Genomic DNA, 15,825 nt, shown 5'->3' with positions numbered 1-15,825 from the left:
CGCAAGAGATAACACCGAGCACTCGTGACTCGTATGTCCGAGGCTGAGAAGAAATTATGAAACATTGCACACAGACTCTGTTAATATACTTAAATAATAATATATATATTTACATACAATATATAGGTATGCTTCATGTAATTTGAATCAAGTCTGTAATCGATTCGTCCGTGTGTCTCGTATTTCGAAAATGGTCGATCGAAGGTTCTGACAGATGACGCGCCTTCTTTTAGAAGACCAAAGCAAAGACTCGATATACTTTTGCAAAAGTATATCCGACAAGTCCGTACGTCTATTTCCGTATTCTCGCGAAAACAGTTCGCAATTTCCCAAGGGTGGATACCTTTACAGGTACGATAAATCGTGTGGTATCGGCACTTAACGATAGTTGCCGGATAAACATAATATTTTTTGATAGCTGTACACGCACACATGCACACAGAAAATCAGTCTCTCCTATACGAGCACGTTCGAAACAAAGGCGAGCTCAACGCTGTACCTCAAATCAGTTTAATAACAATTTTATACAATTCGCTACAGCATTAGCCACGTAGACACATTCCAATGTTCCCACGCGCCGCGCTCTCCTCTCTCACTCTCTCTTTCTCTCTCTTACTTCTTGTGATTATAAATAGCTAGTGTTAAAAAATAGTACCTTAATATGTATATGTGTGTGTGTGTATATATATATGTATATGTGTGCATATATATATATATATATATATATATATACATATATCATATATATATATAGATATATATGCACACCATTTGTAATCTTTCATTTTCTAACTTCAACGTGTTCTAGATTACAGATCCTAACTCCGCAATATATATCCTTCACTTTCGCTCTATCTCATCATGTTTCACGCGAGTGTCCTTTCTTATAATATAATACATTATAAGTTCTTATTTGCAAAGATATAAATTAGTAAAGTATTCCGTTACAATAATAGGAAGAACCATATCGCTGTCAGTATCAGACTTGGTTTTATCTCGGTATCGAATTTTCTTTTTCCTTACTTTCTGAATTTCTTTTATCCCACTTAAAATTGACCTACTCTCAGGTTGCATATTCCGATCTGCGATTTATCTAAATCTTGTAACAAGCACTTCGGTTTGTGACCCGTGATATTAGCGTTAACATAATTGGAAGTAACGTTGAATCTTGCCGATTCCAAGCATGGAAAAAAGACGCATATTCCGGTTCTATTGAGCGATCGACCTATCTCGCTGCAGCCATTTTACATAAGAAACACGATAATTATTTTTCGAGCCACTTTTTTTTTGCTTTATTTAAACTTTGAACCATTTTATTGAATTATATATAATAATTATTTTGCATAGTTTTGTAATAATTAATAGTTAAACTTTATCTTCATTATGTATACTGTATTTCAAATACAGCTGTCGTTTGTTTATTTAGTCAGCACTCTCACTTCTCTTTACTCATTGGTAAAAAGTCGATGGAGTTATAGATTATATTACATACATTTACGTGTCACTTCATTGTTATTTATCGTACCGTTCTTTCCTTCAATACTTGGGAGCGTTCCTGCGTTTTTATTTTTTTACGAAAAAAAAAAAAAAAACCAACTGCAATTTGATTTCGGGACGTTGTATTTTCCTTTCAACGGGGAAACGCGTATTTGAGTCTTTTTAATAGACGATAATGCAATCGATCACAGTATCGTCAACAGCCCTGATTCGCACTAGTTGACAATTCCTCGACACTGGAATTATCGTCCGGTTCTTGCAGATCGGTGAAAAACGACGTAAGTGCGACGACTGAGACGCTATGGCCTTCGACATCCGGTCCTTCCGGAACTTTCTGTTTCCACGTCAAGAACGCGTCGCTTGATATCACATTGTCCATCCATAATCGGTTCATAATGGGAACGAGGGTACCTACGACCAAGCAAGACTCGTAAATTTCGCACGCTTCATATTCCTACATCCATAAACTAAGAATAATATAAAGGTGTACGTGTACTTTTTTTTTAATAATAAAAGTTAAAAAATAAGACAGGACGCATCGATATTTATACGTGCAATAATAAATTTAAACATTTTCACTTTGCACTTACCAGGTGGAAACTCAATCTTTTTGATGTATCTTTGAATTGCATAAAGACATTGCAATTCCAATAAATCGTTCGCGTCGGCATACCGTTGAATCAACGTTTGCAGACTAGCAAAAGTATCTAGGTTTAGCTTCCAAGTGCCATGATGTCGTTCTACGCATACAGAGAGAGAAAAACACAACTTAGAATATTAATGTAAAAAATTATCAAGTATTTTGTTTCCACAAGTCACGTCAGTATCCTTTTGGCTTGACAACACAAAAATAGTCCATAATATGTATCTTTACTCTATATAAAATGTTATCATCATGTTCATTCTATCACAAAATCATTCCATCGGAAAAATAATAATTTAAAAATATTTTGAAAATAGCGTGCTACGCTACGATACATACCTAACGTGGTTTCTAAGATGGCAGTCATTAAGTGTCTTATAAACTGGGGATCCTTCTCTCTACTACCAACATTTGCCTGAAACAATAAAGCTAATTGTGAAAAAACTCGATATAAATAGCTATACAAAAAACACATGTCAATTATGCTACACTTACAGTTATCCAACTGCAAATTTCGTCGAAGGAAGTATTTTCTTTCATGAGCCTTGTAAGATTTTCCTGAATTTTCTCAAACGAGAGTTGCTCGGTAGCAGCGGAGTCTTTGGCACTATTATAATCACCAGTTAAAAACTCCAAATTCTAAAAATAAAAACAACAGAACTAATAAGATCGTGCACAGGTAAGACTGACATTATTGTCTTGGTTACTTCCAGAACAAGATCTGAATATAGAGCAGAAGAGACAATAGTGAAATAATTTGAGAGAAGGAAAGGGGAAGATGTAACAAGATTTAAAAACGAAGAGCAGCTAATTGTTCCAATCGTGAAAAAGAAGTATACGTGCCAAATTATAGTAATATTGTAATGTTCTTTTCATGTAAATCTAAAAAAATTACACCGCGATAGAAAGGGCAAGAGAGAAAAGAAAGGGGAAATGGAGAGAATTATTACACGTTGGAAAATTTTCCTTTCTTTCACAAACGCAGCAAAAAATTGTGTACATTCTCTATCGGAAGTTCAGTCAATGCAGTCAGTCAATGTTTTCATTCGATTTAATTGATAGTACTTTACTCTTGCATCGCGCCAGCAAGATTCTGTCGACAGAACGTAAGTTTTATGTAGACACAAATTGTTGCTAATTTACAACAATTTCTAATTGAATTTATTTGTCATTTACTTTAAATCAAAATGAAGAAAATAATTTCAAGTTGCTACGCAAGTTGATTGGAGTGGCAAAGATGAAAATCGAACCCGAGTCTTTCGTCTGTCTGTTCTATACCTTTAAGCTATCCAGTTTTTATAGATAATTGCGAACAATAACGCAAACAAGTCGAGATAAATGTGACAGAATGATTAAACTGGCACTGTTCTACGAAGGAAAAAAGACAAATAGGGGAGAGAAATTGATATAATATACGATCATCGAGGAGTACTTACGTATTCCTGAATAATTTTATCGACATTCTCTCGTTCCGGATCGATTAAGTTACTCAGTTGAAGTCCACTTTGGTCCCATTTATCGGCAAGCCATTTAGGCCCTTTGTTACGAGATACTTTTGTCATAAGTTCTCCAAGGAATTTGCCTACAAAGCCTTGTCTTCTCAAACTTATACATATACTCTTGAATTCGGATAATAAGATAGCTCCGTCCTCTATCGAATGTGCTGCAACATAGATAGTCACGCATGTAAATCGATTTCAGATTAGAGTAGGACGGATAAATTATTACATATTTTTTCAGGCCTGTTGAGCTATAGCACCCGCACGGCATTTTTCTATGGCGTAAAATGTAATCGTCATCACAAGAGAGAAATCTTTATCTTTATCTTATCTCATCTCGCGGTTAACCCGCGGCAAAAAGATACGCATGTATTACTTACACAGTATTTCGGCTAAGTAAGTCCAAATTTTCGGTATATCGATAACCAAATCATCTACTATTTCCAGCACTTCTCCCAATCTAAAACAGAATTTCTCCTTGTATTAGCAACAATTTTAGTGAAAAAAACTTGGTATTACAAAATTAAATGTATGCAAATAGCGTCAGTATCCTTTTGGCATTAGTAACACAAAGATATTTTTCAAAATACCTTTACTCTGTATCAAGATTTTCATCATCAATTAATATATGAACTATTATTTTGCTATAATTTGCTCTATAAACAAATAAGATAACAAGAATAGGATAACTTACCCATTCTTGAAACACTCCACAGGTAAAATATTTTGTCGAAGTAAATGGGACAAGAGTTTCGAAACCAGTTCTCGTTCGACAGGCGATTTCTCGAGAACATGATTAATACACTCGCGTGTAAGTTTGGCAAATGTTGCATTATCAAATTTCTGTTGAATCTCTAATCCCGTATTCTGCAAATAAAAATAAATATGCGTTAACAATATTGAATTTGTGATGTCCAGAATAGTCGAAAAATAATCTTTAAATAATAAATTATTTATTTATTTATTTTTTAAATATGTTGTCCTCCTTTTAGTTAGTGTAAATAGCATGTAGTGCTATCACACGGAACCAAAAAGAAGGTATTGCCTATTATTGCACGCCAATGACTCAAGCATCTCCTATTGAATCAGAGATGGATCTAAGGAGCGTGCGTTGGTTGATAGAAAATATCTCTGTCTCGCCAGAAATTTATATAACTATTTTATTTAGCAAATTTATTTATATTTAATTTATATATATATATACATATATATACATAAACAAAATTTAAACTTTGTGGTATGACGTGTGGCTCTATACGAGAACGTTCGATTCGTAGTCAGCGGATCTCGGGTTCGATCCCGACCGTCATCTCACATATGCTTCGGTTTATAAAAAGTTGACAAGAATTTGATAATTATGAATAAAACAGCATGAAACAAATTTTAACTCGTTTCGGGAAAGATAAATTGATATCGATATCACTTTAAATCTTAAAGAACTTACTTCAACAATCGGCTCCTCCAGATAGTGTTTCAGTATGGAGTTATAAGCCTTTGTAAATTCTTGCTCTGACATCGGAGCCTTGTGGCTTATAGCCCCAGACTGGGAGGCAGACTTCAATACGGGCGGAAGCATCGACACATTCCTTTGAGAGTTATCCAGCAACGGATGACTCTCCCTGCTCGATGCACTGCCCGACTGATGAGTGCCATTACGAGAGCTCCTACCGTCTGTAAAAACACAAAATCCTTGTTTAAGAAATATTTCTTCAAAAAGCCTGTTTAACGATACGTTATTGGTAATGTAAGTTACATATATCTGTGCTTATAAGAGAACATACCATAAGACTTGTAATCCCGGCTACACTCTCTTGGACCGGTTGATCGTGATCTAAAATAACAGATAAAAATGTATAAGTGGTTGTCGACGTTCCTTTAAATGTTAATGTGAAATTTGTAACATCTCAGAACTCATTTTGAAATCATTTAAGTTTTAGAAGATTCAGAAACTCTAGTCTGTAATTGTGTATCATCATAAATCGTTAAGTACGAAGCAGAGATTAATAAACATCCATGGCAAATGTATGTTACAGAAAAAATATTGCGCTCTTTGTAATGATTCTATAATTGGACATAATAACACGAACCCAAATAATTAACCGGTTTATTCTTTAATCTTGTAAATGTTTGAAAAATAACTGACTTACCCAGAAAGTGGTAAGGGCGGCATCCTCTTGTCCTGGTCTAAATTGGACATATTCTCTAAGCACGCAAATTTGTTGGAACTTATCGTCTTAGAGTTGTTGGCGGGGTTAGTAGCCCTCCATAAATAAGATGCCCTGTTGCCGAGTTGCATGTCGTCCATTGGTGGCTATTGAAAAAGATAATGATCATTTTGTGTAACAAAAAAAGTTTCACTCTTAAAAATGACAACAGATTTATTGTTGCCATTTTTCCATCATGCCGATTGTTTCTCTCTCGTTGCTCACTTCGTGTTGTGAGAGTAACTGTCGACGTAAAAGTCGTATTTTGACAGTTATCTCAAGCGGGGTTATTCCATGAAATTATATTTTTTAATTTAAATTCCACGCGCATGCGCGCACACGCACACATATACAACATGATTTTAATCCTTTCGAAGTTGAACACTGTAACGAATGCATTATGCATGCAGAAAGTATTCTGCCGTCTGTAACGCGCTTCAGTGCTAAACATTTTTGCAAGTGGCCTCAGGTACGGTGTGTCATGATTTCCTCACATATCAAATTAGATTGTATCAAATATTAAGAGACTTAATAAAAACACAGTTAAAAACTAAAAAGTAATACTTACTAAATGAGCAATTACATTGTTTATTAGATGTGTTATATTGCTTTTGAAATTGTTCACCGTTAATTTTATTTTACGGACAAATGTGCCAAACACGTAAACATGCCCATAGCGTTTGCGGTGTTCCATTTGCTAGACGTATTTAGGGCGCGAAAAAGTCGCTCGTCTGTTCGCGCTCTTACGCGTCTATGACTTTGAAAGGATTAAAATTGATTTCTTGTTTTTTTTTTTTTTTTAACATAAAAATCATAATTACAATTAAGAAAAAATTTACACTGTGTAATGTTATATATTTTTTAAAACAACTACGGATGCGTTTTGAAATGTACCGACAGTACTGAAAATCTATAATAGTATGCACACAAGACGGACTAGAGATTTTGCGACAGTACGTTTCGGAACGAATCATATGTTTTGTTTATATCAATCGCTTTATCTTATTATTTTATACATAAAAGTGTCCAGTACATATACATGAAAAAAAAAAAAGAAAAAAAAAACTGTAATTCTTATGACTGGACATGATAATATGAACCCAAACTAACCGGTTTATTCTTCAATTTTGCAGTTTCCACCGAATACGTCACGGGTCTCACCCTTCCTACTGGTTGACTCCAACCATCGTCAGTAGGACCACCAAGTCCACGATTTCTTTTCCTATCATTATTACGGTCGTCTTTTCGCGCGGTGTTCAATGGAGCGCTGTTTGCATGCACTTGCATGTCCAGTCTTTCGGATTCCGCTTCTTTTTGAATTTGGTCTATCGTTTTAGGATTGTTATCGTTTCTTCTCGGAATCCATTTATTTGCTCTCAAGTCGATAACATCTTGAAGCATGAAACGAATCCTAGAACTAATTTTGCTGTGGCCTTTTCGCGCAACAATCTCTTGCATTCTATTGAAGTAATCCTGCATCTCCTAAGAATAGGAAGAAATAAGAAATTAATTAAAATAATACATATTACCGCCAAATGAATACTTCCAACACAGACATTTTACACACAATTGGATGCAAATAATAAGAACAGCATTAGTTTTACCTCAGCAGGTCCTTTTAATTCCAAATCTTTGCCAATCGTTGTCAACAATTTGCACAGACACTCCAGATTATCCTCATCATTCTGTTCTAACAGGTGACGAATACATCGGTGCATGATTTTCGTTGTCAAAATCTGCTGTTTATACAGCTCACCGATGAATCTAAATGAATGAGATATGTTTGAGAAAATTATAGTTTCTTTTTTTGTAAGATTTTTGTATTTTATCGTGCAAAATTGTAAATTATATTGTATCATCTTCATACGGTTGCATAAAGCGATCGAATTGATCTAAACATACTTAAGTACCCAGACAGCACACATGTCCCGATTTTGGACATGTGCTGGGTTTGTAAATATCTTGAGATGCGTTAAATAAAAAAATTGCTCACCTAATATTTCCTACAGATTTAATTCGTATTCTGCGCTCCTCCTCTTCAAGCGCCAACTGAAGTTCTTTCTTTTTCTCCTAATAAGGACAATAAAATGATCAGATACCAAAATAAAATATTATATTGAAGAAAGATAAAAGTTTGTTTGAAAACAAAATAAAAATATGAATACATCGTGCAAGATGCTTACCGGGTCATTACACTCGTCAATTTCCTTTAGCCTTCGATTTCTCGCGACATCATCAATTGGATTCTTTTCGAATTCTTTTTGGCAACGCGTGATGATAAGCTTCTTGAAGCTAACGGAACTATCTTGAGTATCAGGACCTGCGACTTCCATCATGCCCAGTTCTTTGCACAACAAGGCATATTCGACAGAGAAGCTGGGTTCGTCGACAGCTTTTTCAAAGACCAAATGAATAACTCCATTCAAGCGTTCTTGCGTATCGATCGGCAAATGTCGGACTTGCTCAACCAACGTGTTGAACTTTTGCGGAGTGAGTTTGTTCAATACACTTCGTACTCTCTTATAGAGGGCTTCCGTTTTCGCTTCCTCTTCAGTAAGGCCTATTTGCTTTAATCTCGTGGGTTTCCAAGCATTTTCTGTTTCTCTCAGTTTCACGTCTTCTCTTAACGATAGTGAAACATGAATAACATTTGGTTTATTCGCTTTTGGTTTACCCCGGTCACTCTTACGACTCGTTGGTGGCTGTAAAACGAGATATATATCTCATCGATATCATGTATCAAAGCTAAGATATTCGATAAAGTTATTTGACACAAAGAATGAAAATTTCAATCAAAAGAAATGTATTATTCGTCAAAAGATTTTCAGATCACTACTTTCTTCGTGCGACATTAGGTTTACTTGTCCTTCTCCTTCCATAAGAAAGCAAGATACATATCCCAAGCATTTCACTTAAATTCTACTTACCGGACGTGTACTCATATTTGTCTTTGCAAATCCTGGCATTAACGCATCATGCCTGGGAATGTTCGCATCCTTAAAAGCCCTCAAGTCCATAGTATTATGCGTATTCTATAAAAATCAGACGCAGATGCAAGTAATAAAACATCGTTATTAATAAAGCGTACGATATGTCATGTATGATAAATAACACATGAGACGTAGGTCATACCTGTAAACTATCTTTCAAGACAGCCTGCAAATTTGGTAGATTAGCCGGCTTTAGTTTGCTGTTGGGATCAAATTGTAGACGTAAGAGGAAATCCCGGTCGTAGGACTTCCTACCGGTCACGTTGACCGGGCTCCACTGGCCCTCTTTGTACGAGTACTTGAGTAATGGGGCCTTATTACCGCTAGGTGCGGCAATTTCGGCCGGGGCATTACCGCTGCCACTGGAAACCTCGACTTCTTGCTTCTTCTCCGTAATCACCGATGGGACAGTCGTCGCGTTTTCGTCGTTGGACGCGTGTAGCGCCGACACCTTAAAGTTCTCTTCATTTTTCTGCGCGACCAACGCTTCCAAGTGCATTTCTTCGATGACCGCCGCGTGATCGACGACATCATTGGGAGATGCGATGGGAAGCGCGTTAAACGCACTGTCCTCGGACTTGATCGAAGATTCCTTGCTGGTCGGGGGTTTATCTACAACGTGAGACGCTTGTTGCGCGGGAGCGCTGTCCTTGGACACCTCGGTGGACGCGTGCTTCTCGGTTTTCGCGTGAACGGGCAGAATCTCCTTCTCCTTTTCCTTCTTCGACTCATAATTATCCTTTTCTTTGATATCCTTGCTGATCTCTCTCCCGGGCTCCTTGTTACTGTCTTTCGAGGCGGGAGCGTGCTGCTCCTTGTTGTCTTGCTTAATTTCCACTGTTTTCGCCGCTGATACGGTATTTACAAAGGCATCCATGTCTGTGCCTTCCTTCTCCGCGCCCTTGCGATTGAGTTCGCGGGGTTTCAATTTATTTTTGCTCTTTTGCTTCTGCATAGCTTTACCTGGAGAACGGAAGAGAAAACGACGTTGGTGAGACAATCGAATACGCTGCAATACGAATACGAAAATATGAAAATATAAAAATAGAAGATCGCGGGTACAATTTTTAGGAACGCGTCGCGCAATACATTCGATCAATCTACTGTACTTATTCATCGATTCTATCGATTACTACGCCAACGCATCCTGTGCTGATCAAAGAACCGAGAGAAAGGAAGCGAAAACCACTCGTCTTTAGGAGCTTTTATTCAACGGGGAACGTTCTCGACGCGTATCGGCATACGTGCGTGCCAAGTCGGGCAGTCAGGGGCGGTGCGTTTCGCGTACCATGATCTCGGGATCCCCGTCGATTACGACTTTTGGATCTCGTGCCGCTTCTGCCACCGCCGCCACCTCCGCCACCGTCGCTCGTTCTTCGATCGCCCATGTTTCACACGTGTCCGCGCGCGCACGTGCAATTCACATCTTTGGATGGCTCGAGTTTCCGATGGCCGTGCGTGTACGTATGCGCACGCGCGCGCCCGCGTGCGGCACTGATTCAGTATTTATTTATAAACCTGCCAAATCCCTGCCAAACGTGGCGTAAATGCGACACGTAAACGCGACGGGGCGCAACAATGACAAGGGGAAGAAGAATCGCATCCTCGACAAGCTTATCGGCGCGACGAGATGACGACTTGGTTGGTCGTTATTATCGCCGTCTTGGCACGTGACGCGATCGCCGATTTCGTTCTCGATCGAACACTGCGTCGATCGCGGTGACATCCAGAGGCCGACGACGCTCGGGAATGAGTCCGTCAACCGTCCAACTCGCGGCCAGGCTTGGAGCTTGGATATCCGCCGCCGCCGACGACGACGGACGAGATTCGCGCAACTCGTTTTACTCGTTAGTCAACGGCGACCGCCGTCACAAACGATCGTCCCCGACTGAAAGACACTTCGGAAAAGCCTCGGGCCTGGCTAGCCGCGGCGCCCGACGACTTTCACGCATCTATTTTAACCTGTGAACTGGCGCAAACCGACAGGCACGACATAGGATTTCTTAAATTAGTTCCGTTCGGTCGGTTTGCGCGTCGGAGCAGGCGCACGTTCAACGGTTCGACCTAACCCACCTAACTCAAAAGCGCGCTCGCGCTCGCATCCGCACAGAAATATCGCCCGAAAAAATTCCTGCGTCCGCTCGCGCGTGTCGTCCGTTTTGTTTATTCATCGCGATCTCGACGCGTGGATCTATCCTAGCTTTTCGATCGAAATTCGAACGGTGAAACGTCGATTCTTCCCCCGATCGGTGGGGGACCATCCCTGAATCGGCTAATTATTCGACGTGGGCGATATACGTTCACCGTCCTCGGTGCTGATCTCGAATTCGATTCTCGATGCGCGAAAGTAGGTTGGAATCGCTTTAGTTTTACTAAAGCAGGTCGTGGACCGCGACTCCGTCTCTCTCCCTCCCTCTTGCAACAAATGTTAAATCACAGATTCTTTTTAACACGCTCTCTGCCGCATAGAGTGAATACTTACGCCCCATGATAAACTTTCCGTTCAGGCCGTTTGATATTTTCGATCCTACATGCATTATCACAAAATGTTTTACGAAAAAGCACATATTGATATTTGAATATGTATAGTACAGTTTGTAAAATCTTGTTTTTCAATAGTAAATTTATTTTTATAAATATTGTACGAGGTGTTATAAATAAACCTGTTAGGATCGACAATTCGGGGAGCGCATGCCGTGGGCTACCCACGCGGCTTGAACGGAAAGTTCCCGAAAACTCTATTCAACAAAAAAATGCGTAAGAGCGAAGCACGGCGTTTCCAACTTAAATCGCAAATTTTGGTTCGGGATCGTAGTCAGCGCTTATAAAAATTTACGGGACGATTACTCTCGTTCTTGTGGTCGAAAGTTTTTGGTTCATTTTTTGTTCAACAGTGAAATCGGGCCAGTAAAGAACATATTAAACGCGTGGAACTTGTTATCTTTCCTCTTCAAAACGCTATGTTAAAATTGCTCATCGAGTGCGCAAACTGAGGGAGTAGCATCCCAGAGTGTCTAATAAATAACGATTCATTTATTATTCGTTCCCTCTCTCTCTCTCTCCCTTCCTTCCTTCCTCTCGAACCCAGCGAAGGGGATACGATCCTTCCGACGCGACGCGAAATAAAAATCGCGAGACGGCGAGAATCGCGTCTCCGAAAACGCGGTGACGCGATGACGCGATGATGCGCGACCACGGATTTCGAGAGAGAGACGATATAATTAGATGGCTCCGAGAGATCGCGGAGGGAGTCGTGCGCGCGCGCGAGAATAATCACTGTCGGACATCGACGAAGCTCAAAGAGCATCGCGCCTGACGATGGAAAAAATATTTGGCGCGCCGATATACCCCGTCTACTCCGATACGTTTATCGCGCGCCATTTCCAACGAGGTTGCTAAAAGCCACATTTTTTCCCTCTCGAGCACGACGAGATGTCACGCCTCTGTTTTTGGTTTAAAACAAATTTGTTGTATCTTCCAAAGATTAAAAAAATACACATTTGAAACGTGACCTAAGCATCCCATCCGATTTTATCCGTGAATGTTTAAATCGCAACGATCTCGAGTTTGAAAGACGCTCACGTCCCGTTGTTAATACTTTTCGTTATAAAATGTCATAACGATACCTCCTCCCCCTTTCTTCGCGGTACGGTAAATAAGACGTCACGTCAGCGTCTCTTTATATAGTTTATACTATCCAGCCACGGACGATACGAATCGGACGGAAGTTTGCCTTGTGTTTCGAGTCTCGAGTCTCGAGTCTCGATGTGCGTTCCGCGCGCACATTTTCCTTCGGATCGAGGGATCTCTGGTTCGGCGTTTTCCGAGGTTTCCGTTCCGCGCGCCGACTTTTCTCAAGCCGCGAAAGACTTTCACCCGATCGCCGAATGACGAGCAACGGCGGCTGGGCGGCTCAAGGTTGCCCCGCCAAAAGTCTCGTCGTAAAATTTTTTTTCTTTTCGGCGCACCCGCGCGCTGCGTGCTCTTGTGAAATGGCGTTAGCCGAGGACGCCCGCGGCCCGACACACACGCACGCGCCCGCCTTACCATTACCACACGTGGCGCGCGGTCGTGACTCGTGACCCCGGCTGTCGGGGGGCCCTCTCTTCCCGGATCGAGAGCATGCCCGATATCGGCGACGATACACGCGATACATCGTGCGTCGCCCGGGTCGTTTCGAGAAGAACGGAGTACGGAAACTCAGCCGGGACGACTTTTAACGCGACGCGACGCGACATGGATCAACTACTCTCCTACTCGCAAACGATTTAAAACCATTATCTCAATACGATATTCGTAACAACATAAGGAAGAATCTTGATGTTTTATTATCGACGAGCTGAAGGTCGATTTGCACGCACACGACATCTCGGCACACGACTACACGACAGTACGAGGGACTTTGAATTCGTAAACACTCGACGACTCCGATGATCGAATGAAAGAATGGTTTTGCGAAGGTTGATCTATCGAGGACGAACGACGAACGTCGGCGCGCGGACCAATATGGTGCTGCATTCTCTTTCGATCATTTCACAAAATGGCCACGCGCCACCGCGTGCACGGCGCAATCCGGCGCAATCGCGCGACGTCTTCCAGACATCGTTCCAGTCGTTCCAGATGCGAGATGCCGCGCGAGATTGTTGATCGCGCGGACGTGGATTATTCGGCAATCGGCAATCGGGAACGAGATGCGACCAAACGAGCCGTGCGTTCTTGCGAAAGAGCATATTCGGAAGAACGTGTCCACCACGTGGTGGAAAAAGAAAAGCCTCGGGGCGTCGAGTATGTCGCGACGTCGGTCGCGACATGTGCGCAAAAATCGGGAACGTGCGACAAACGCGCGATATCTAATTTTTCGAGATAACGCGACGAGGAAGGAAGGCAAGGAAAATCGGAGCGAGATATCCCCCAGAACTCCCGGCGAGGAGCTACTCGACGGCGACAGATTTAGGTGGCCATATTGAGCGGTCGCCTTCCTCCGCACGATTCCGCGGCGCCCCTGAATACGCCCCTGAACGCGCAATATAAGGCGCGATATTATCGTCTAGAAGCGAGACTCCGACAACGTATGGTTCGCGCATTGCATACCATTTACAAATCTAATGAAACAAATAAGATAAGTAAGCGGACGCGCCGCGCCGCGCCGCGCCTTTCGTCTCCTCTCCTCTCGTCTCCCGCCTAGTTACAAGCCTCGCCTCGCCTCGCCACGCCACGCCACGCCGAACACAAGATGTCGGAAACCACGTTGTCACCAAGGTACCGACATCTTCGATCACGTTGCCGAAAGGTGCGACGGGAGATATCGAGAAAGAGAGAGCGAAAAGAAGTGAAATTTCGTGTACGTACATCTCTCGACGTAGGGTCTCTCCTCTCTCTCTCTCTCTGGTCCTTTCACGCTCCGCTTCGCACGCTCTGCTTTTCGCCACTTCACTGTCTCGCGTTTTCGAACACGCGTTTTCGACACGAGCTTTTCGCTAGGCCGAAATTCATTCCTCGGAACCAACGAGGAGAAACGAGGCCAACTCCGAACTCTCGGATGGATGTACAGAGGTGGGAAAAGGATTCGGGTAAAAACGACGCGTGTATAGGGCGCTCGTCGAAATTCGATAAAAAAAAATATATATATATATATATGTACAATTATCGCGAAGGTCGTTGCAGTTACGTTGCAATGTACAGACTGTAAAACACAGCGCGGAGAAACGGTATATAATAAGCGTATTCGTTGCCTGAGCGGTAAAGCGATGCGTAAAGTACGCGCGCGAGTTGTGGGAGATAAAGGAAAAGGGAAGAAAAGCGCCGGGATTCAAAGTTCGGAGGCGAGGCGAATCGAATCGATCTTCGAAGGGTCGTTTCTCGAGGGTGGGATAAAACGTACTTTTTTTTTGCTTAAAAAAGGTAGAAGGTAAAATAAAATAAAAAGGAAGGGACAGAATTGGGAGAAGAGAGCAGTGTAAAATGCGACCGGCTAGCGCAGCACGTGCTGGCTACTGAAGGCCGTCCGGTCCGGTCTCCGGTCCGGTCCCCTCGACGACGATGGAGGATTTCCTCCCTTCCTCCTCCTTCCTTCTCCCGTTCTTTCGTTCCAGCGTTCAGCGTTCCAGCGCCGGTTCACCGGTTAATCCCGCTTCGTTCATCATCGCGCCCCGTCGGCCATTTTCGCGCAATCGCGTCACCGTCCGCCTTAGTCCCGACTCGACTCCGATTGACTCCGATTCGCTTCACCTCACCTCACCTCACCGCGCCACGACTCGCCTCTCCGTCTCCGGTTCGCCAAGAGATACCTGCCTAACCACGCGATCGTATCGTAGCGCAGAAAATAGACGAGGAAACCGCGGGACCTTCGTCGTCCGTAACGGTCATCGAAAGAATTCCGATTGTTTAGACGCGAGACGCCAATGATGATTTTTCAAAGCAAAGTAGGACAGAGAGGAAAGAAAAAAAAAATAAGGGCGACGCGACGATTGTATCGATTATCTCGGCGAGCGGATTGATCAGAGTATACTTTTCGCGAAAAATATCAAGTTACCTAGCTGTCGCAAATTGACGATAGATTGATTATCCCTTCGATAGAGAACGTCGTCGCGTTTCCATATTTCGTGTTGCGGCGCCGGCGACTCGATCGCTATTTGCCTCTTAAATAATCAACTTTTCTCGAAGGACGAATCCAGAACTTTCGCAGAACTTGATTGTGTGTACGCGAGACAAACGAGATAAATATAAGAATCGCTGTATCTTACCCTTTTTCATTTTGCGACTCTCGTTACAAGCTGGAGTAGAAATTTATCGATGTTCGAAATTCGAATAGGAACCAACTTTACGTATAAACAAATGCCACTAGACAAATATATCACACTGAAGTCACGTGACACTGAAAATCAACGATGCTTCGAATCTTTCGGACAACGGAACTATCGCGACACTTTGAATTTTTTTCAAGATTAAATAAAGATCCACTATAGAGTTCGATTTAATTTTTAAATAAACAA

The 15,825-nt window shown here is 41.7% G+C and overlaps 1 protein-coding gene and 1 non-coding gene across 7 annotated transcripts in view; both read right to left on the bottom strand.

The window, feature by feature from the left end:
* Nucleotides 1–84: 84 nt before the first annotated feature.
* The window catches only part of Eif4g (eukaryotic translation initiation factor 4 gamma), a 43,321-nt gene continuing 27,580 nt past the window's right edge, over nucleotides 85–15,825 (bottom strand). For all 6 annotated transcript variants that reach the window (XM_071784072.1, XM_071784073.1, XM_071784071.1 and 3 more), the window contains 16 exons: nucleotides 8,976–9,796; nucleotides 8,771–8,875; nucleotides 8,027–8,545; nucleotides 7,837–7,913; nucleotides 7,448–7,607; nucleotides 6,954–7,325; nucleotides 5,787–5,950; nucleotides 5,421–5,470; nucleotides 5,084–5,310; nucleotides 4,334–4,506; nucleotides 4,020–4,099; nucleotides 3,577–3,803; nucleotides 2,636–2,779; nucleotides 2,480–2,555; nucleotides 2,088–2,237; nucleotides 85–1,908 (listed from right to left, as the gene is read on the bottom strand). In XM_071784072.1, coding sequence (XP_071640173.1) covers nucleotides 1,694–1,908; nucleotides 2,088–2,237; nucleotides 2,480–2,555; nucleotides 2,636–2,779; nucleotides 3,577–3,803; nucleotides 4,020–4,099; nucleotides 4,334–4,506; nucleotides 5,084–5,310; nucleotides 5,421–5,470; nucleotides 5,787–5,950; nucleotides 6,954–7,325; nucleotides 7,448–7,607; nucleotides 7,837–7,913; nucleotides 8,027–8,545; nucleotides 8,771–8,875; nucleotides 8,976–9,796 — 3,560 coding nt within the window. In that variant the 3' untranslated portion in view covers nucleotides 85–1,693. The remainder of the gene's footprint in view (nucleotides 1,909–2,087; nucleotides 2,238–2,479; nucleotides 2,556–2,635; nucleotides 2,780–3,576; nucleotides 3,804–4,019; nucleotides 4,100–4,333; nucleotides 4,507–5,083; nucleotides 5,311–5,420; nucleotides 5,471–5,786; nucleotides 5,951–6,953; nucleotides 7,326–7,447; nucleotides 7,608–7,836; nucleotides 7,914–8,026; nucleotides 8,546–8,770; nucleotides 8,876–8,975; nucleotides 9,797–15,825) is intronic.
* Nucleotides 4,616–4,750, bottom strand: LOC139817064 (small nucleolar RNA SNORA53). The gene has a single exon (XR_011733132.1). It is a non-coding gene; the product is annotated as a small nucleolar RNA SNORA53 (small nucleolar RNA).

This window comes from Temnothorax longispinosus, chromosome 7 (genome assembly GCF_030848805.1).
Source record: "Temnothorax longispinosus isolate EJ_2023e chromosome 7, Tlon_JGU_v1, whole genome shotgun sequence".
Classification (NCBI taxonomy): Eukaryota; Metazoa; Arthropoda; class Insecta; order Hymenoptera; family Formicidae; genus Temnothorax; species Temnothorax longispinosus.
This window is presented reverse-complemented; position numbering and strand designations above follow the sequence as displayed.